Source organism: Numenius arquata, chromosome 4, assembly GCF_964106895.1.
Source record: "Numenius arquata chromosome 4, bNumArq3.hap1.1, whole genome shotgun sequence".
NCBI classification, from domain to species: Eukaryota; Metazoa; Chordata; class Aves; order Charadriiformes; family Scolopacidae; genus Numenius; species Numenius arquata.
Genome location: NC_133579.1, coordinates 12,077,474 through 12,101,069, shown reverse-complemented (window position 1 = coordinate 12,101,069; position 23,596 = coordinate 12,077,474). Strand labels below are relative to the sequence as shown.

The window sequence follows — 23,596 nt, the reverse complement described above, 5'->3', positions numbered from 1 at the left end:
GAATTTTATAACTTGGTGGATTCGAGACTGATAGTGTTCTCAGCTTAGGTTATTCTAAAAGTGAGAACAGACAGAAAGATAGTATTAACATACTGTCTCATCATAGCCAGAAGCTGGAGTCTCCACAGAAAGACTGAAAATCCACAGCATCAGTCAGGTCTGCAAGAACTATTCAGCATCCAAAGACTAGGGTGGTGTTTCCAATGCCATGAAACTACTTACTGAATAGGAAAGAATTAACATATTCTGACTATATACAAAGACAAATCCTAGATTCAGAAAACAAGATAGAAACTACTTTTAAGAGACATGGATTAGCCATAGATTTTAAACGCAGAAAGAGAAGAATGTTATCTAAATGAAGAAAGTAACCTGCATCACTTCTGACCATGGATACCGGAATATAAAACCTGTAAGTGTGAGCTAAAGTTCATTGAGAGTCTAAGATTGAGTTAAACCAGAGAAAAAAAAAGTTTTCTTTGTAACTTTTTAACATAATTTTTGTAAGTATTAAAATATATTCAAGCACTGTGCCAGCAAAAACTTATGGCTTTATGTGAAAGTATTAAAAAAGACCATTTGTTAACAGAACTCTGCTGTGCGTTTTTACAGGTGAAATTTTGCAGGCTGGTCCTGGAAAGGACCACATAATTCTTGTCACTGACAAGAAGCTAAACATGTATTTGCCTTGGTCGCTAATCTGGAGTCAGATTTATTAACATTAATGTTTTCTTGTATTTTGTAAAGTAAACGGAGCGATAGTAACTTTTAGACAATCTACATTTAGACTTCATGATGGAGTGTGTTGTATTTCACAGATTCAGACCAGGTTATGAAAAATAATCTGGAAAATAGCTCCAGCTGGGAGTTCCCGACAAACTATTTCAAGACAACTCGTCAGGTAAAAGTAATTTCCTTCCATCAATATTTTTAAACATTAAAATTGGAAGAACTTCAACCAATAAAATGTGTTGAAAAACATTTCTCCTCATTTAGACCCAGTGAATTGGCTCTAATGTAAGTCCAGAACTAGCACAACTTACTCCAATGATAATTAAAGAAAATCTGACTGTTTCTCATTTTTTAATATCACACACAAGACAAAAAATACATTTCACCCCTTTCTAACAAACCCGTACACTTGTCTTACAAGTTCATCTGTGAAAGGGACAGGAACTTTTCCTGTGCACTGTAGCAATCATTCTAGGGTTAAAGCATTTTCTACAATTAGAAAAGTTTACTGCCATACATGGGCAATGCTCTTTTTCTAAAATGCCAGAATTGTGAGAAGTTCAGTCTAGAGCTGAACCAAGATGAAAGGAATGCACAAGGGGTATGGATGGGAAGAAAGATAAAAGGGAAATTCATATTTATGAACACTAATACAGAGCAAAATAAGCTCAGTAACTTGGGGGTATTAAAGTGTCTGTCTGTATACACAAATGAAAGGTTGAGCTAGGAAAAAAGGAAGAGAACTGGACAGATAATAATGTGGAGAAAATATGGTATCATAACCAAAAGCTGGCTAGAGCATGATATTAAAACATATATTTTATTTTAAAAAGACATATAAGAAAAGCAAAGGAGCTGCCATAGCCTTGTTGGTGAAAGAGGATTTATTAGCCCCCATAAGAAGAGGCTGGGGAGAAATGGGTAATGGTGTTGAGTCATTATGTAGTGCGCTTGGAGATGTTTCAGACAGTAAACTAAATGTTATAGGCCACCTGACCAAAAAGAATAACTGGACTGTGAAATGATTGAGCAAATAAAAAGAAGCATGTAAAAAGAATGGAGCAATAGTAAGTCAGCAATAACATAGGAAAAGGCATGCAGTTACGGTGAAATCTACCCATGCCTCAAGCTCACTGTGATACCTGAGGCTAAAGGACAATTTCAGGCTGCAATAGGCTCATGAAATGGCTTTTAAAAAAAAAAATAAACCTCTTTTTCCTTTTTTTTTTTTTTAATTCTAATTTACTATTTTAGCAGGATTCTCCCCACAGGAAAGACAACTCAGAGAAGGACAGCACAGATTTAAATTCTCTTCCCTGGTTTGTTTGTTTTCAGTTTCCCAGCTTGTAGGATCATAAGGATATTCAGTTCACATAAAAAATTATGCACATAAACCCTCTAATTGAAATACTATGTTAATGGAATGGAGGATTTCTTCATGTTGTCATTCATGCTCACAGATCAAGAACTAGAGTTGCATATTTGGATCCTTTTCTAACAGGTAAGCTATTTTTAGTGAAAGCCAGTTCGGAGGAAACTTAATTTTTATTGTCTGGAGCTCAAGAAGTTCTTAAATTCACTAATATGAATGAATGCCCAAGATCTGGGCCAAATCCAGCCTCCCTAGCCTCTTTTTCATTTACTCACTCAATCTGTCCAGGTTCAGTAGGTCAATAAATTCCAGTGGGACCCAAGCCAAGAATTTGGCTTAGAATGGATTAAGTTTCTAGGCAAATCTACAGATCATCCACACAACCTTTGCATCCAGAAAGCTTTGCACGTGAGTGGTCAGCCTCCTAACACCAGTAAATGCTTAAATAAAAAGCATACTGGTAACTACAGTCTGATTAGAGAAGACGTAAAAAAAATAAGATGAGCAAGATAAGCTTTTTTTTTTTTTTTTTTTCTGACAACAGACAATGGGACTGTAAGCAATTCATTGTCAGGAGCCAGTACCTTGCCTTAATATAGCAGGAGGTCCCATGGCTAGATTCTTTTCCTTTCCTTGCAATCTCCAGGCTGTCCACAGTCTGTTTTGGCTTGCTTTTGCTTGGCTGAATCCACCCTTGACATCAGTCAGACAGAGCAATTCAGCCAGCCATAATATTTAACTCATGATTGATATATATGAGGCAGAAGTCATTGGTTGGCATTTCAATCTCTATATGGCTTGCGGTCATCTACAGTGAAAAGATCTGTTATAAGAGGAAACAACCATTTGGGGCTATAAAGTTTTGATACATTCTGTCACCCAGCAGAAGGCGTTCAGGCATATGCAACTCTAAATTCCTGTGTAGGGTTGGGAGGATAACATTTACTGTGTGCTGATGAACACAGAAGTTGTGATGGGGAAGACAACTCCTGTAATATACTAAATAAGTACAAGTTTTAGTTCATGACAAGGAACACTCTTAAGATGCAACCAACTCTGAGGTAGAAAAAACCTGCAAATACCTATCTGCCAGTCTAGCAGCCACAATTAAAGTGATGTGGATTTGACATACATTATAAAACTATTACTGAGAAGCATATGTTGAAACTAATTAATTATTGCTTTTTTTTTTTTTTTAATATTAAATGGAGGTTTTAAGCAGGAAAATTGTAACACCACAATCAAATAGAATATCAAAGAGAAAAGAGACATGGAGGCTGCAGGTGCTGGCTAGAAATGAACATAGGAGACATTAAAAGAGGCATCTAATATGCTAGAAACTCAACTAAAGCATTTGTTAATGAAGAAAGCTATGTACATAACTTATCAACTAAAGTAAACTAAGAAATCTGAACATTAAATGCAAGTTTTCAATGTTCTAAATAAATCCAGGAGTAAAAGGTGGAGGTCACAGTGCATAGATCAAAAGGTTTTAATATCTACAGGAATTAGGCAAATAATTCATCATAATTAACAACTTCAACCACAGGTGTCTCAAAAGGAGTAGTATGAGATATAGTTCCTATTTCAATCATCTTAATGGTTACTCAGAACAGTTCGCTAAACAGTTAAGTCAAATACCTGTCAACCTCAGGGTTACCTGCAAAATGTTAAAGACATTACTTGTGGTCACCCAGAACTATATGGTACTATATGTCTTCACAGAAATAATGACAATGTTTTTAAGAGTGGAAGCTCTTAACTACCTTTTATAATGTCATTCAAGAATAACATTTTAATAGAAAAAATCTTTTATTTGATGTTCTGTATACACCAGTTCCAAACATTTTATACAAGCCTTAACCCAGTCACATGAATGATTGAAAGTAGTAAACTTGAGGTGGAAAATGTTTGAATTTTGAATTTATTTCTGTGTTTATTTCTTGTTTACTGTTTCTTGTCGATTAGCTTAACAGTGCTGAAAGAACAACCTGTTTCTGAAGTATGAAATCACATGGGAATAAAAAAGGCAAAAAGCATGAGGTCCATCAACTCATCAGAGATCTAGGAATAGGAGAGGAGAAGAGGAAAGGAGGGGGAGAGGCAGAGCAAAGGGAGGTGAGGAATGAAAGCACTGCAGATTTCACAATTTGATGGCTAATTAGAGGGGAACTGGAAGATGAAGGAGGAAACAAGGGAGGAACTTTGACATGACAGACCTATAAATTTGCTTGCCATTACAATTTATGTTAATTCTTGTTTTATTAGTTATGATGAGAATGGTTGACATACAGGATATAGTAACAAGGTGAATTCCAGCACTATTATTTTATTAGTTCTGTGACCAGCATATACTTACCTTTGCCTCTTTGCCTCACAGTAAACTGCACAAGGTACTGATTGTTCAATGTTTGTTTGTGCCTGACTATTCAATGTTTTCTATCAAACATCAATTGCAAATACACTTTTCCTTAGCACAAAACACAGATTTCCACATATTCTTTGAGAAGAGTACTGACTAGAACTCTGGCCTGAATTTCTTAAGAGCCTAACAGTGTTGTCAGAAAAGAATAAGAAATGAACAAGATTTACTGGGAATTTAAGAAAGTATGATTGATGACACCATGACAGACTGTCCCGGTTTGAAGTAAAACCGAACCAATTTTCTGTTCTGTAACTTTACATCCTAGCTAGGCCTCTTCTAACTCTCTGAAATTAACGGCATATTGTGGAGAAAACTGCTCGTTCTCAGAGTGATAAGACCAATGTTTGTGCTCCATGCCAAGGAATGGTATGCAGGGAGGCCTTTGCTTATACTTATTGCTATAACAACCAAGGTCAGCCAATTTCGTTATTTGCCCCCTTAGAGGGTCGGAAATGGAAGAAACGTAGAGGGGTCACATCAGTGGGGAGGAGTGGACAGGACAGGTGACCCAAACCTGACCAACTGGGGTATTCCATCCCATCTGCCCTATGCTCAGTATAAAGGCTGAGGGATCAAAGGGTCAGCCCCTTCCTGCAATGGCCGACGTCCGGGGAGGACTCTGTCTGTTCGTCTGCCTTTGATCCCGATCCGTGTGTTCCTGGCTCCGGAGCTGGAGTCCAGTTCCCATTCGTCACTGAGTCCAGTCTGGGACTTCCCCAGTGCCTGCCGGTGATGTGACTCTCATCCTGGGAACTTGATACGGTTTTGTATATATTGTATCTATTTCATTATTTTTCTTCTTTATTTTTATTTTAATATTAATTTTTCATTAAAGTAGTTTAGTTCATTCTAAACTTCTGAATCTCCTTATCTCTTTCTCCTCCTCTCTCCTCTTTTGGGGGGGGGGGGGAAGGCCGGGGGGGAAGGGCCATCTGCCGGTCCGGTTTTGGTAAATTCAGCCAAAACCGCGACACAGACTAAATTATACCAGAAATCATGGAGTAAGAGGCAGAGGTTAACATTTTCAAAGCCCCATAACCATTTCAATTTCTACAATGGCTAGAGCAGGGAGGAAGTTCCTTTTCCAAGCTAGAGAGCAAGCAGTAGATACTCTTAACTCATCATTCTGTTACCAGACCTTGGGAATAGGTACTCTTAAGATTAATGCCCATTGTTTAATTGAAGATCAGTTATCAATAGAAACAGCGTGACACAGATCTTTGTCTCAGGTGAAATGCCTAATCTAGATGTGTCATGGAGAAATATTTGACTGACAAGTTGGCAAAACTCTGTCCCAGTCAGTTACCATCATAGGGAACACTGGGGAGGAGAGCTGGGAATGTATGCTGTCAACACCCATTCTTCAACTGTAAAAAAAGAGTTTTTGTCAAGCTCAGACATGTCTCCACAAAAATCAGGCAGTAGATGTAACTATTGACCATGTTCATTTAGCATTTGCTACTAAGTCTATTTGGACTCGGGGACACACTTTGTTTCAGCAAAGGACATCAAGGACTGTGAGGGTATCACTCTCTGCCAGTGGGAGATAGATGAGTCCGCAGGAAACGTAAAAGTCCACCTCAGTTCTATTCCAAATGTGCTTATTCAGGATTATGACAAATGTGCTCTTTCCCAGAAGCTTCCAGAAAATCTTGAGTCTACGGCCAACTCCTGTGGAAACAGAAGCCAACCCCAAAGGACAAACCTGACAGTTTTTCCAGATGCAGGCTAGGAACAGTTTTCTCAGTCTCTGTCTCACTTTTAAGCAGTGCTATGGGATAAGAATACTGTGAAGGTGATAGCTACACAAACCAATCATAATCTCAGTTCTTAGTGAGGAACATCTTTATGCCTTTTTGATGTTTTTTTTCATGTGCCAACTTCTTCCATCATCTAAGTACTGCTTTCACCTCTTCCTCAGGTGATCTGCCGGACTACTGCTTTCTTTTCATACAAATACTTCTTACAACACTGCTTATTTTATGAAACTCAAGAAGGAATTACCAATGAATCATTCCTTTTTAAATGCAGCTAGGCATGCACAGTCCTTTTCTTTCATGCTATGAACTTTTCCTGAGTGGACAAATCATCTTCTGTCTATCACACTGTCTACCATCATTCCATTACTGTCTGAAACTAGAGTTCGGATATAATTCAATACAAACCATCTACCAGTAATTAGAGGAAACCAGCAAAATATTCATGATTGTAGAATTAGTAATAACTACTTCAGTTAGCAAAATGCTTTTTAGTATGCTGTCAATACTGTTATTTATGTTTACACAGCTCTTAAGCATTTTGGATAAAGTTAAGGAATACTTTTTAATAATGTAAGCCTTTTGAAATACTTCAGAAACATTGATTGCAGTGTTATTTTGCTGGTTTCTCACTCTACTAATCAAGGGACAGCAGCAAAAGGTGAAGTGTCCAGTTACTCTTTCTACCAAAAAGGTACCCAGACAGCTCTGCTCTATTACTTCTCTGCTAAAACTTTCAAGATACTCATATCTCTAGACACTCACACTGAACCGTTCAAATTATCTGAATATCTAAAATGTCTCACAACATCGGGAACAAGACTTCCAGATAAAAAGTAACTTTCCTTACTTTTGAAGAAATGTCCCTTTTGAAGAAATGATCTAACACTACAGAGAGTAAGAAGAAGTGTAACTATTCCCATGAAAGGTCAAGACTGTTCTCCATGACTTGAAACACTAGTGCCTTCTGGAGTCATCATTAATCATTAGTCAAAGAAGTCAGAAAGACTTGATTTCACCTGTATCTAACCCTCAAAAGACACCCTTTCTATTCAGATATGGACCTAACCAAACTGATCTATGCTTCTGTAATCCCATGCTTGGATCAATCCAATTTGCTCTTCCTTGGTCTGACCCAGATGCCACTCCATAACCTACAGATGGTTCATCGTCCTGTAGCCCATCTGTTAAATAGAACACAGTAATGAGAATACATCACACCAATATTCCTCACTTCCCTTTGCTTTTCATTCTAATCCTGAACACAGCTGAAGGTCCTGGTCCTTTCAGTGGTCCATGACTAAATCATCCAAGAGAAGACCTCTTTCTACTTCTTGCAGAAGATGGATACTACAGAGATGTTATGTCCAAAAGCATCAGATTCAAGCCTGAATGTATGGGACAGAGATCTGCCTTCAGCACTCACTTCTACCACATATTGTGCTTTCCTTTTTTTATGTTGTGACAAAAGATTCACCTCTTCCTGTGGATAGTTTAGGTACCAGGGAAATCACCACAGCACTAAATTCCTAAATGAAAAATCATACCAAGTTGTTCATAAGTAAATAATTAAGACCAGGATGAGAAACAGTTCTGTTTTGAAGGACTTATTAAGTTTAGCACGTTAGGCTTCAACACTGCAGCATATACGGTAGGTATAGTAAAAAATTATTCTTATAAATGTGAACTAATACCACAGCAGCATTAATAATATTCATGCATAAAGAAAATTATTTATATGGTATTGAAATTTGTGATTCCTTAAAGCATATAATTACATGAAATCGGTGCAAGTTTAACATATATAGGCATTGTGTACCTGGAAGAAAAGTACTATCCTCTAAAAACTCATTACACTGCAAGAGAATTTTTAGCTGGTTTACTAAACAGAAAAAAAATTAAAACCCAACTTGGCCTTTAAGGTGGTACTCTTCTGAAAATATACTTTTTATGCAGAAAGGTGGTCCTATTTCTCAGGAAAAGATAGCTAATAACAACACCATGAACCATATTTCTCAGTGAAACCTTGGCTTTCTTGAAATCAATGAATTTTTTTAGCATTGAATTCCATTAAGCAAGAATACAACCCCTGAAATTTAGATGAGAGAAATTTTAATGCATTATTGCACCTAATTAGTAATCACAACTCTTTGTTTTGCTTTTCATTTATTTAATTCTCTACTTTTGTGAAGCACAACTTGCAGAATAAGAAAAGGCTAACAAATGCTCTAGAACCAATCAATGTTACGAAACTAATAATAATACAATATGAGCATGTAAGCTTATGTAGTCTCTTTCATGTAGAAGTATCCCAAGGCACTTTGTAACAGAAACTCAATAAGGAGTGCAAAAGTGCTTTGTCAGATAGGATAAGCCAGGGGAAAAGGGGAAATTAATTAAGCATGGATTTAAATTTCTCAGCCAACACAGCATTTAGAACCTTGGTCAGAAAAGACAGTGGCTCCAATATCTGTATCCAGGGAACACAACAGACTATTTCAGTCTTTAATTCTTGATAAATGTTCAATAGTTTTTCCACAATAATGTGGGTATGAGTAATAGGAATGCAGTTTGTAGGCTACATTTCCAAAAGGCAGCCCCTCCCTCTCTTCCTCTAGTTTTTCATAAAGAAATAGATTCATAAAAGTTGATCACCTGACTTGTATGCCAGTAAAACCACTTGATTCTGGAGATACCCAATACAGAATTAGGTACTGTAGAAATTACAAATAGCAAGACTGGGCAACAGCTTTGTTGGACATTTAGCTCACCATTTTAAACCAATGTATATTTCTTTATGGAGCTAGTCCACATCTCTGACAGAGAGAGTGATCTCTTACACAGTAGTTCCTACGATACCATGCATTTCACAGGGAAAAAGAAAATTATTTGGGAAAAGCTATAGTAATTGATAATGCATAAATTACAGCTTCCCTGATGTTGCAGAAACTTGCACATCCTCTATTTTTCAAACATTTTTCTCTTAGGAACACATGGACCATCCTCATTTTTGGATGGCTGCCTCTTCGGATTAATGCATCCTTCTGGTGCATAAATTAGGGATGCACAGAGGAAAAAGGAGAAGCGCTAAATCTCAGGAAACTGAAGCCATGCAGAAAAATGAGGTTCACAGTAGAGCTGAATGAGTGACTCACTACAAATAATTTATCCAATAAGTTAGCCTCCTCTTCTGTTCATGGAATATCTATAAGCATCTTATAATTTCCTCAGTTGTATTATAAAACAAAACTTTAAAATATTTTATGTCTTCACTGCAAATAACTTCCCACAAATATTTCATGTCCTATCTTAAAAGACAGTGGCATTTTGATTGATCAAATAAATCACATGATGATGTATCTGTTTCCTAGATGGATGAACCAACAAGCACATACTTCAGATGCCTGCTGTGGTTAAGAAAGCAGCTCAGTAGCATGTGATGAAAAGTGGGTGTAGGCAAAATAAATGAATTTAAGAAAAACTCCTGAGGGTTTTTGCAAAAATGTTGTCAGTGTTTATATTGCAGCTGTGGTCCATTGTAATTTTCATTAATAATACTTGGAATTTGCAGCTCCCTGTAAATATTTTCTCTGGGGGCTTGAAGAGTGAACTGTCCCAGAGAAAAACTGAATTTGATGGTATAAAGATTTGGTACTGAATAATATATCAGTCTTTCCAGGGATTGTTCTAAGCTCTTGGACCAATTATTAGGAGTTGATGCATATGTTAATAAGATTAAAGTAGTAATGTTAAAATTTTACTAGATTATTGGTGATCTGAAATAGCCTTGCAGAATTTATGGTTTTGAATGGATTGCCATGCTTTATGCAAATTTGAAAAGTACTCTCTGCTACTTCAACAAAATATGGAACCTCAGCAAGTACTTGAGGAAGAATGAGCCATTAGTGCATTTAGAATTGACAGTAGTATACAGAGACTATCAGTTTTATAGAAGCCATCTAACAAAACCTCATAAAGGTAAATATCTATTAGAATGTCGACTGTTAAAGTACTATAATATTTATTACAGAAAAAAGAAGACTGAAGACTGATCAGAAAAAATACTCTTTTGTTGTGTGCCCTGACACAGGCTTAAGAAAAAGACAGCATACCAGAATCCTGCCCACTTTGCATTACTTTTGATCATGCTTGCATAATTAATGCTAACATTTTGCTTTCATTTTTGTATATTTAAAAAGTGAATCTACATCAAGTACCTTTTTTTCAGATCTATGCTAAATCTCTACATAATGCAATTGCTGGATTCTCTATTTTACAGCAATACCCTTGGTATGAATTTATCAATATAATCAGAAAATAAAAGTGAAAAAATGAACATGAGTTCTTACCTGAGCTCTTGAGCTATAGAGTCCACTTGAACTGTTAATAAAAGCAGGAAAGAATGAATTATTTACACTTCCAGACTTGTGCTTTCTGCAACCTTGCACCTGCCTATCTGTGATGACAGAGGAGCTGCTATCAAAACACAGGTGATTATTTCATGCTAACCACAGGATTGTAGCTACTAGTGGCAAGCATTAACTGAGCCCATAATTCTCACAGTTATTTTAGGATGTATAAAACCTTGAGTATGATGTTCAGTGGAACAATAAGAAAAATAATAAGAAAAAATAAAAGAGAAGGCACTTGTTTTTACTGAAAATAAAATGACCAATCTCTGCTTTTTCTGAATTTTAATTCAATTTGGGAATGACAAAGGCTGGTGTTTACAAATATCTACCCATACAAGGACATAAAGCATATTGAGAAAGCCAACAGGTGATTCTAAGGATTGCTCATATTGCACAGGCAACTTTTGTTGTTCCCTCTTCTGGGAAAATGTTCCTGCTATATTAATTCCTATAGATGTGTGTACAAGTGTATAAAAAATACAGAGAAAGAAAATCCATAAGTTTTAAAAATATGTTATTAGCTTTTTGAGTGAAAAGGATATGAATCTCCTATTAAATACAAATAAAGTCTGCTAAACCAGCCAGACTGTTTTTCACTCACAGTCCTGACCACAGACAAGACATGCTCTAAGGCTGAGGGGTGCATACCTTTCCTATTCAATAACTTTGTTCAAGTCCTCCATTCTGGTGCTTTTGAAATATACATGAATTTTATGTTAATTTCAGAGAACATTACTCTCTGAATGTTCAGGAATGCATCAAAGTTTTGATATGACAACATTCATGTTTTTTTTAGAAAGGCTTGTCTGTATTTATCCCCTTGTCTGCGGGCAGTTTGTGGCACTCTCACCCTCCTCCTGTCCTTTCCTAAGTGAAGTCTAACACTTTTCACCCCTTTGGTCAACTGAAACTAGAGAACTTAGCCAAACCACACTTTAATTTTTCATTCTGACCTCAACTTGAAGCTAAAGGCACGATATTAACAATCCAGAACTATGGAATTGTGACAATGAAGTAAATTAGTCTGCTTTACACAATCCTGAGAGTGCATGATTCACAGTAAAATCAGAGTGAATGATGGATGCTTTGCACCTCTTTTTTTCACTCATTATCAAGAGTCACAAAAAGTGTTAAGAATTAAAATAAAACGTTATTTTCCTTGAAGAGCTGTATTGCTAGTCAATCATGTTTTCCAGATGTTGAGATCATTAAGGGCCTGTTTATCTCTCAGTACTGCATTTCCATCTGTTCCTTACAAAAAGAGAGGAATAGCTGGGAAATACAACTATGTCATAACTTTGCAAAATGAAACATGAGCACCAGAACTTAAAAAAAGCACAGGGTTCTCCCCTGCCCCATACACCTGCACCTTTTGATTAAAGTAAATTTACTTCTGGACCATTTACGCAGCTAATTTATAGATAATTAATGGCAATAGACAGAAAAACATTCAGTTGGCTAAGACAAAGTTTTGTACACTATTTTGAAAGCATCCATTGAACATTGTCTACCTCTTCTCCCTACGGAAAAACTTTGTTTGCATAATAAAAAGCATAACCTTTATTCTCTTTGAGAAATAGCTCAAAGGAAATAACATACAGTAGATTTTTTCTGCTTTTCTTTAAACCATAGCTAATAATATCGTGCCTTTTAATGCCAGCAGTCTGTGTCCTGCCTTGATTAAAAAAGCAGCCGTAAGGAATCTACAGACTCTCTTACTGCACATTAGGGACTGTGCACAGGAACTATCATATTTCATGGTGTGCTGGGCATAGGGTCGTGGAACGTGCTTGCTAACTCACCCTTGATTCCTTTTGAGCGTGTGCGCAGCTTTTTATTTTCCCCATCTGCATCCATCTGTAATATTAACACAAAGTCTTTAATTCACTCCTTTTGCCATTGAGAAAAAAAAGTCTCGAATGCTTTTTTTTTTTTTCCACATTTCCAAAGGCTAGACAGTAATAGAAAGAAGAATAATCATGCCTTATTAATCTTGTCAAAGAGATAAAAAGCCATCTGTGAATATCTGGTAAATACCTAGGAGATACCTTTAATGATACAGATTTGTTTAATAAAGTGATGGTTATGAGTGACTCTGTAAGGTTTAATGACAAAGTCCACAGGTGTTAGCTGAAGGCATAAGGTTAGGAACCGCAGTGCTCTATGACTGCTGCTTTCAGCATCTACTTCCTGGAAGAAAAGGTCCCAGAAAGCCTCAGTGCCTACTGGCACTCTGTATTATTGTTGTAACCGAAGCGTATCTTTATAGCTGTGTTGGAACCTGAATTTCTGACAACTTCATTCTTAAAAAATTAAACCCTCTTGCCTGAATGGGCATAATTGCACATGTACAGCTTTGAAATACTTCAGCATTTAATCAAGTGGTAAAAGAGAAAGTTATAGATTTGTATGAGTTTTTGGGAGAATGTAGTATCCAGGTTTGTCTTTCACATTAAAAAAATCCACCCAACCAAAAAATCCAAACGCCCAAGAAGTCAGCTGTTGCTGTAAGATTTCTAACTGAAATAAGAGAGGCCTTTCAAGATCAGCTATTCTCATGATACTTTTGGCTACATCTAAACCAGCACTGGAAATATGCACCTTCTGGTCTTGGATCTGGCCTGGACCCATAATTGTAGGGGCAGGTTTTCAACCCATCGATTCTATTACAAACCCATGAAATTCAAATGGATTAAGATGTTATGTTCTGTTGTGAAGAGCTGCAGTGACGTACAGCATATTGTACAACAGTGTAATTTTGTCCATGTTCAGGGAGACAAACTCCTATTCTTTCTAAAAGTAACTCTTAATTTTTATGTAAGGAAGACTCTTTCATGAGGAATTTTTGTCTGGAATAATTCTTCAGTCTATAGTAGCATATTACTATTTATCTTTGCTTTGAATCTCAGTTTCCATTTGTAAAATGGTGACGATGAAAGATACTGTAGATGAAGCAACTCCCATGTGCTTCTGCACATCAATATGCAAGAATAAATGCAGACACCAGCATCTGATTTGTATAACTGTGTTTGTCAATAGGTAGATGCTTTCTGTTGATACCAGAAGTTGCCTATACCTGGCTTCTTTCCCTGCAAAAGGTCACAAGATTAAAAGCAATGTCAACAGAAGATCCTGTCTATTATTTCACTCTTCCTTTCTGAGGATCAGCAGAACTTATTTGCCCCACTGAGAAAAGATGCAAGAAGCTCTGTTCTGCCTTCTTCCATTTATAGAGTTCAAATATGTGAAGATGCTTTATTTTTAGCTTTATATGACTCAGATAACTGAGATGTTTTGAAGGTCTTATCTGAAAGAACATTGCAGAATATGACAAAATTGACCTGAGAAAGAAAAAGAGTAAAGTCAGCCTTTCTAGGGGAGAAAAAGCACTTCTCTAATTTCCTGGGGTTTTTCTTCTGTTTGTTGTTATATATGGTTACATATTGTATACAGCTACCGGAATCAAAATATCTACTTGCAGGAGAGAACACAAGTGTTTGAAAAGGGTATTCGTGTACTTGAAGAAGTCTAATTCTAGAATATGGGTTAATGATATCTGAAATGAAAGTATAAATTGATAGAAATGCATCTCAAAGACAGACAATGATATCTTTTCTCTGTTTAAATTTACATCTGATGTTGATTATTATCAGGGAAGGAACATAAGTGGCTTGTGTTTACGTAGTGGGGCTGATGGCAACCTTTACTTGTTACTATCCTTAAAACCTGGAGAACGAGTTTTTGCAATGTGACTGCAATGGTAATGGGAAACATGGCTCTGTTCTCTGATGCTGAGTTGTGATTGAAGGCACTGACCTGCCATAGACTTATAATAGGGGAGCAGGTGTGGCAATGATGGACTTTAATTTCCTTTAATAAACCTTTTATGTGCCACACTTTTACTGCCATTCTATGCTCTCCAAGGTCCTGCACATAATAGGTTCATTACTTTTGATTACTATAGTCTATTGAGACAAACAACTCCAGAACACACTATATATTATGTTCAGTTAAACCAATATAGACTATTTATCCACTGTGCATTATTTCACCTGCAACTCTACAGACAAAATTAACAACAGCTCCTGTAAGCTAAAACTATTAAAACCACTGGTACTCCTTTGTCATCATTTCATAATAAATACCACACCAATCACAGTGCTGCTCTTTTAATTATGAAACAAAAAGTGTCCACTGCTTCTACTGAACAGCAGTTACTTTGGTCTAAATAGCACGTTGCATTGTGATGAATATTTAAAAACTGCACAATGAGGGAAAACCAACAATAAAATCAATGCAGGTGATTTTTCTATTGATTTTCTTTCCTTGTAATAATTTGAAACTATGAGAGATGTTTAATCAACTTAAACCTAAAATTTATAGGACTATAAAGTGTGGTGTATGGCACATATTAAAATAATCATCATGTCTGTGTTGCATAAAAACCACCTTAACTTACATTGTCCCATGCATTAACTTGAAAGTCATACAAAAGTAACTAAATAAAGCTGTGAAATCTTTTAAGTGCATCAGAAAAAAGATGTCTCTTGCTAAAAATTTAAATGTAATATCGTTGGGTTTTGATAGTTCTTTCAGAGACTGCCTGATACTGAAAAAAGTGAAACAAGTTCCTCACTTCTGATTTTTATCTGCATAGAGATTCATATATACATGAAATTACAGCCACAGATGGCCAGCAAGAAGTATTCAAACTTTTAAATCACCTATGGAACAACAAAAGAATTAAACTCTAAGTGGGAAATTCCATCCAAAGCTTTTAGAGGTAATTGTTATCAAGGTGTTAATTTGAGAGACATATTACTGCAATGTACTGTAAAGATTGGATGGATTCTGGAAGGTGCTTCATGCTCTCAAAGCTGGGGATGGTCATCCCTCCCTCCAGTCCATATGTTGTTTCGAGACAAGAAGCTGTAAGGGATAAATGGAATGGTCATGTCTGCACAAAATCCTCACATGATGTTTTACTACTAATTTTTTTAGTCATCAGGACCATCAGGTTAATATCTAAGTGCTTGCCAGGAAAATTTTATTCAGAGTTGCAATCCATATTTTTTAAGGGCACGCTTCACAAAAATAATGACAAGTGAATAGTGGAATTAATTCCAGTTTATCTTTCTATCTTACACCTAACTTCTCTGATTCAATGGTTTTAAACCCATCTAAATATTTTCTTTTCAAAATTTATTGAATCTAGCTAGTGGACTCAAGGAATTAGTGGGAGATATGTGGTCAGAAACTCAGCGACAGAGGGGTAGCAGCTATGCAGTCCCAAATCATTAGGCAAGCAGGCTAAGAAATAAATGCTTGCCTTCAAATTACTTCAGTTATGCCCTATTTCTGTGATATGAAAAATTACTGAGAGTGTTGATGTTGAATTATTTTCTGAGAGCATGTTCCAAAAAATCTCCCTAAGTTTATGAATGTTTTCTGTTCCACTTTGTGAATTTCAATTTGATCCTCCCCTCCTCCCCCTTTCCTTCAATATTGGTCAAGATGTAAGGGTAAGTCAGTAACTAGATCCCAGAAAACTGACTGGAGTCACCGACGATACCACAAATTCTGCTTGGCTGAAACATAAGTAACTTGCTCTGTGACTGCTACAGGATATTTGTGTTTCTCCAGATGAATTTACTGGTGCAACAGCAGCAATCATACTTTCTGAGCAAACTATTTTAGAGTTCCTGGCTGCAGAAACCAAATGTTACTTCTTCTGTTTGTACCATCCCACTGCAGTCATCGGACTCGAGAGCAGCACCTGGAAATACTTCCCTGAGTGAGAGAATCATGATTTGGCTCTGAGTTTGGTTTTCTGTGTGCCTGGAGTCTATCTGTGCACATGTGCATGTACTGATATTATAATGGGATCCAAGAATATGACTAACAGCTGAAAATAAGGCATGTGCAATAAATTATAATAATAACAGTAATAATAATAATAATAACTATTTCAGTTTACTTGCACATTTTAAATTCTGAATTTCAAAAACTAAATTGATACTAATATCTTGGTAAGGTAGTTTTACAGCACACTATTGTGAAATAAACTATGACTTGGGGAAGCCAGTGCTGCTGACATAGGTAAAAGTGAAATGCACCTCCTGGAGAGAGCTAAGGGAAGAGCTGTGCACTTTCTAACTTCAATTGTACTCTTTGTACAAGCATGACTTTCCTGGAGTGGATTTCACAGTGCTGGAGCAGCAGTTTGCTTTTACCTAACAGCTAGAGGAAAAGAAATCACCAGGTAAGGAGTATAAAAGTTGACATTTTGTTGTGATTTTCCAACTAAAAGTTACATCTGATTTTCAAAATTTGGCAAACATCTTGTCTAGGACAAACATTAAGCTATTTTGAAAGGTCTGGAAAAAGCACGGCTTTTTTCTACTATTTTTAATTTGTAAACTACTTGAGTTTGTACAGAGGCAACAGCTACATCTGGCACTAAACTCATGAACTTAACAAAGAATAAAAGAAATCTCCATGATTTTTAAGGCACACAAATCCACACTCAAGTCTCAAACACAAGCCACAAACATCGAAGTTGTAAGTCCAATACTGGTAAGCACTCCAAACATGTCTGTGCTGTACTGCACCCCAAAGCGACTTGACACTGTGTGAGCCTCTCCCTTCAATAAATAATACCCTCAGAGCAAGCTTTTCGGTGCTTTTGACACTCATATTTTAAAGGGCTTTCTTTTTCAATAGTTTTTTCAATAGCTTGTTTAAGAATCTAAGACATTAAAATGGAATATTATCAGAATGCAAAAAAAAGATTTTTTTAAATAAATCTGAAAGCAAGAAGATTTCCTACAGCCTGTCCAGAAGTACAGAACACTCTTTGGCTGTCTGTTATCTGTGTTTACTGCATTTTTCTGACATTCTACGACAATTTTTTTTAGTGTGAAACATTAATGACAGACTGGCGGTGAGAAGTACAGGGAAAGAAGGAAGAGCAAAGTACAAATCGAGAAACTCCTAGATAAAGCTTATGTATTCTGATTACTGACAGTAAAAAAATCCAAATTCTAAAGACAAAATTTTTAGGAACATTGCTTGTACTGTGTTAAAGTTTCTTCTCCTTCCTCCTCCTCATCTTCTTCTTCTTTTCATGACATGTTCATGGCCAGGAAGGAAAAAAAAATATTTACAAAGCAGATGTTTTTAAAGACTTTTACTGAAAATATGCCTTGTTTTGTGATTTTGATTATTCTTAACCAAGAAGTCATCTCATCTTTATTTTTGAAACTTTTGCTTTAGTTTACACAATTCTATTCCTGATTTCTCTAGGAGAAAGTGGAATAACATGGAAATAATTGGTTCAGATGTATTCATTTCTCAGGAATTAAAATAAGTATGTACATCGACTGAATGTAAACTTTAAAACATGTTTATAACATATAAATCATCAACAATTTGGTATTTTATAGTGTGGTTGAGTGGTATAAATATTTTTGAGAAGTAGATGTTTTTCATATTGAAGTCACTACTTGAAAATATGCAGCGACAAAATAAACCTTAGATCAGAGGCAAGCTTGAATAGCTTTGTAATGAGGATGATTTATTTTGATTCTCACTTCTGATTTCTGAGTTGTCACTGCTGTTGTATACTTCATCCATGCAACTTTGCACAACTGGCAGTGCTGAATATAAACCAAAGCCATATGTTTATGTCCTTTTGCCAAACGACTACAGCAAATAGTTCTATTATTCCCTTAGGTGATCAACGTGTGCCAAGTATTTCTATTAGTCTGCTTTACCAAGGCTTTAGAGGGCAGAGTCACAGCTTTATGAAATTAAGGGGCAACTGCTAGCTTTTTAAATTTAGAGAAAAATTATATAGTCTACCATGCTGAAGTGCAGCTCAACACAAGTTGATGTGCAATCCTGCTTTCTTGAGCCTTTTTTTCTTGGATTTTTGTTTTTGACATAGTTCAATGTTTTGTCACTATTAGTATATGTACTAAATAGAATTTTTTAGAAGAAAGTGTCAATATTCAAAAAGAAAAAAATTCCTCGATCCTTGAGATCTTTTAAAAATACACCAAAGTTTTTAGCCCGCCCAACTGATATATAATACCAAAAAACCCTCAATACGCATTATAAAAAAAAATCACAAATACAACATCCCTCTCAGATTAAATTTTAGTAGTGCATTATGAAATATATTCTCACTCCAGGAGTCATACAGATTCAAAGATGTGTTCCTGTCTGTACGTAATGCTAACAGAGTGTAGTTCTGAAACTTAAAACCTAGAATATCTAAGTATTCCTAAAGATTTATATCTTTTTCAATAGTTCAATATTGTTATACCTGACTGTTGAAGACTGCTGTTCTAAAAACAGCAGATGTTATACAAGAAAAATAGTCATAATGCATGAGATACTATGCATGAAACCACATAGTATTCTAGTGCTAATATAGAGGTATATTTTGACTCGAATGAATTTTCATAAATAAATTATCCCACCTTTGCGTGTTTCCAGGCGAAATTAGGTGCAGATGCCAAAGGACCAAATTCTTCACTGAGCCCAAGATGCCTTGCCTGATTTAACAGATAATCCTGAATTTCATTCTCTGGAAAAAAAAAAAAAAAGCAACAAGAGAAAACCAAAAATCAGCTATACTAAATAAAACATCGATGAAACAGGACACTGTTTAAATAATATGGGCAAATAATCCAGGTGCATTGTTTTCTTGTGCGGTTTTTCAAGGATGTGGTATAGAGGCATCAACGATGTTTCTAAAAGGCAGAAGGAATACCAATTTTTCTTTTGTTATTGTACTTTCTTTATATTGTTAATGTCCTTTCCAATAGTTTATGAAATAGACCTGCTCTAAGAAAAGTTTTTCTTCTTGCACAGACAAAAATCCACAGTTTCTAAATGTAGAAATCCTTAGTGAAATGTTTTTACTACATCAGAACCCCTTTTGACTGAGTAGGGCAGTTCAGTAAATGCTGTGAAATAAAGGAGAAGCATTCTAAAATATTTTAATAATAGCAGAAAAACTCTTGGTTTTATTTTTTTCTGATTTTGAATATCAGAGTTTAAAGTTTGCAAGACTGATAGTATTACCACCGTAAGCAAACTGAAGGTAATCCTTGACATTTCTCCATGCTCAATTTTTATTCCTTTCCGTGAGGAAACTTCTCCTAAAGCACAGTAACAGCAAGAGAAGAGCTGCAGAAGTTTACATCTGAGTAATACTGAGGGCCTTGTACTCAGAAAAAAGTAAATACCTGAACCCTTTGAACACTTAAAGTTGTAGGCACTTGCAGGCTGGGAAAAGCTGGCCATGAACAGTTGTTATAGGCAGGCTTTATTTTAGCATTACTCCTGCCACTAGTGACCAAAACATAAAATTTTTACTATCACTTGCAACTTCAGAAGTTCTTTTCAAATAGTATCCAGTGTACTTAGCAAAATATATCTATTAATTCAATGTATTCCAATTATGACAAAGTTTGCAGATAAACTTTTAGAGCTTGAAGATGAAACTTTAACTATTAATTTAATGATACCTGATGAAGGTTCATCAGCAAAATTTGTAATGTTACATTTCTGAAATTGGAAAGGCACATTTTAAACAGATTCTCAGAGAAGCTAGAGTTTACTGAGTGACTCATTTCTGCTTGAGTCCCAATAGATAGAATATTAGTTGCATCCCATCAATAACTTTTAATTAAAATTAAGAAGCTTTTATCAAATAACAAAACAGAAAACAGATGCAAGATGATAAAGAAGAGAGAAAACCAAGAACAAAACAGCCCAACACCGAAAAGATTTTTAAGCATTTTTCTAGCCAATATGTTGCTGGAAAAAGATGTTGTTTATCCTCAAAGGCCTCTTTCTCCGTTATTCTATTTCAACATCCATGAAAAAATACAAAAGGAGTCTTCAAGCTTTCTACCTGCCTCTTCCTCTTTGTTCAAAACACAGTAACCTAAAACAAAAGATCTCCGAGAATAGCTACAATGGTGAACAAAGCGCTTTCCAAAGCCTAAAACTTAGCAGCTTTTTGTCTAACATCCTATCATGTTATGTATTTATTAGCAATATATTTTTCATTTATTTTCTCAAAGATTGCCAATAAAGAACTAAATCACATAAGGGAGTAGCTGTAAACCCTTTGAGTTCCCTAATGTCAAACTCATTAGCATCCGAATAACCACACAGCAGCACATCATCTGCACAATTGCAATTTTTTACTACTTTTAATAGCGTTTCTCAAAGGGCTCATTTTCAACTTTCTTCAGTGGTTAGTTGGTTCTCTGGGGAAAAGGAGCTTCCTGACGCTCACAGCTTCCACTCAACAACCAGGCCGTTTGCTGTCAGAAGCATCAGCCCTCTGCCCTAACCCCATCTGCTGTCTCTCTCATCCTAAGGGACTGGGAGTTAAGACAGCACAGCTGAGATCCACTTGGAAAAGTGCACAAAGGACAGGAAAATATACAAAACTTTTCACATTTAACTTTACATAATAAGCTAATGCATTGAAAATCCTCCTTTTAAGAAAAGGAGTCGGGGCTGGGTCGGGGCTGGGAGGGAGGCTTTAAAGTTGTGCTGGAAAACTACATGCAGCAGTGCCATTTGCTGGTTTATTCCCATCTGCCTTGCGTGTGACGCCATCGGCTATCTTTGTAAAGCAAGAGCGTTATAGCAGGACAAAAGCAAGACTTTATATAAAGCACAAAACCTGAACCCCTCTTCTGTGTTTAATTACAACAGAAATTACTGGTTAGTAAGTTTAAATGTGCTGTTTTCTATTTCTTTCACAGAACAGTGCTGGCTGCCATACAGCTGACTCGTGGGTGAGTACCCACATTTGAAGATGCGGTATTTCATAAAAAGTCTAATACAATGTCATGCATCTGCCATGTTATAAACAGGGTATGTAGGATTATGCTGTGTCATGGGATGTGACATACCCCTAATGGAATATAAGCTGTGCGTCACCCCTGTCCACACTCCAAGAAGCAAATTTCAAATATAAGTGTTGGGATCTGATACTTCAGGTAGCAAACAAGAGTTAGTGTTGATTTCACAGTAACATTGAGATCTTATACAATAAGTTACTAAGACCTTATTTTAGTATATTTTATAAATTATAAAATTAATCATGGGCCAAATTTTGAGGCATTGCAAGAAGTGCAGATAAGTCTGCAATGTCAAAGAGAAAAATTAAGATCTCAACCTCAAGACTCCATAAAGAACATCTATACAGATTATTGGTGACTGATGACAAGATCATTGTTGATGGAAATCAGGTAGAACTAACTTATTTGTCAGCTAAGGTTTTTTTGTGGGATCACTCCCCTTAAGTCCACACATATCTTCACTTGCCCCAATCTATTCATAACTTTCATTAACTCATTTGTCTGTTTTAGTAAAGAACTCAAAAGGATTTCAAGATGGTAAATTATGCCTGCACTTCAACTCCCTGTAAGTCTGAAGAAAATTTTGTAATCCTGAAGGTGAAGTTTGCCTGCCTACAAAGAAAACCTCCACCCTTTTCAACCAACACCTCAATTCAACTAGAATAATAAACGTTACAAACCCACGAAGATGGAATAAATGAGTTGCTTGATTTGTCAATGTAATGGTTTACTGAAGTCACTTGGAACCTTTGCAAATCATTCTTTGGTTTATAGCCGTTTCCAGTGCAACATGATTTTGTACTGACTCTGAAGTGCCATCCTACTGAGATCCATGAGTCATATTGGGATACTGACGTGAATCACTATTTGGGCCCTGATCCTCCACATCAGATGTGTTGCAAATTCCTTCAAGGGACCATTCTTATTGACCCATTGTCTATAGGTAAAAGTCCACTCATTCAGCTTAGATTACCAGAGAGCTCCTTAGGATTTAGTAATGAGAAAAGACATTCTACAGGTAAAAATTATCTCACCAGAAGTCTGAGGGTGTTTTCTCTGTTAGAATTGCAGTGTACAAGGCTGTACTACATCTGCAAAAGACCCCTAAGAATTTTTTTGAGCATAATGGACATAATTTCCAACAAATGAATTTGATTTCTCTCATTTACCACATCACTAGTTGATATATTGCAAATATGAAAATGAATGATCACAACAGTTTGTGATTTGTTAACTCAGAATGGAAGTACCATCTAAGGAAACAAAATCTGGTGTGCTCACCATTATGATCCCACAAACTTTAATGTTTCTGCAGTGACAGTGATTTCCCTTTCTCAAGATAAAATGATGCAACATACTTAGTATTTGAGAGAAAAAATATGTGAAAGCAAAAGATGCCATTTCAAATGAGTGAAGATGTATTGACCTCTTGACTTCCGATCTTTATCCTGCACAGGCTGAAGCATGTAACTTTACATGTTAAGTTCTGCACAAATTTATCAGTGACCTCAATGAGACCCTTAAGTGCACATGTAATGTTCAGCACATGTGTAAACAAATGAATTTCATTTGGCCTTCCTATGCTTCACTTTAACACCCTCATTGCAGTACACTTGGGCAGTCTTGGAAATCTGAAGGAATTCTACTTGGAAACATAATTTTTATATAATTTGAGCTTCAGAAAGGAATTTCATTGGGGCAGAGTACTCCTCTCTGCACTTGTTTTATGAAGTGCAGAGTACACATGAAACAGAATTATCACTGCTTCAACTATTGCATTTTCTTTCCCACCCATAAGGCTACACTTTATCTTACTTGGTTCTGCACTGAAGTGAGCAGGTCACCTTACCAGTACAAGACAGCCTTGTAATACAGGCAGTTGTCCTTCCAGTACCTGTAAAAACACATCTCTTGCACTCATCCTCTTTTTGAACATGGAATTAATTCGAATGCCATGTGCAAGATCATATTTTGCCCAGCAGAAGGGTTTAACTTTCACCTGA

At 36.2% G+C, this 23,596-nt stretch overlaps 1 protein-coding gene across 2 annotated transcripts in view; it reads right to left on the bottom strand.

Annotated features, from left to right (window-relative positions):
• Positions 1-23,596, bottom strand: part of ST18 (ST18 C2H2C-type zinc finger transcription factor) — a 167,576-nt gene that overhangs the window by 54,641 nt on the left and 89,339 nt on the right. For both annotated transcript variants that reach the window (XM_074146153.1, XM_074146154.1), the window contains exons 3-5: positions 19,185-19,291; positions 12,501-12,555; positions 10,636-10,666 (exon numbers count right to left, since the gene is read on the bottom strand). In XM_074146153.1, the coding sequence (XP_074002254.1) occupies positions 10,636-10,666; positions 12,501-12,555; positions 19,185-19,291 (193 nt within the window). The remainder of the gene's footprint in view (positions 1-10,635; positions 10,667-12,500; positions 12,556-19,184; positions 19,292-23,596) is intronic.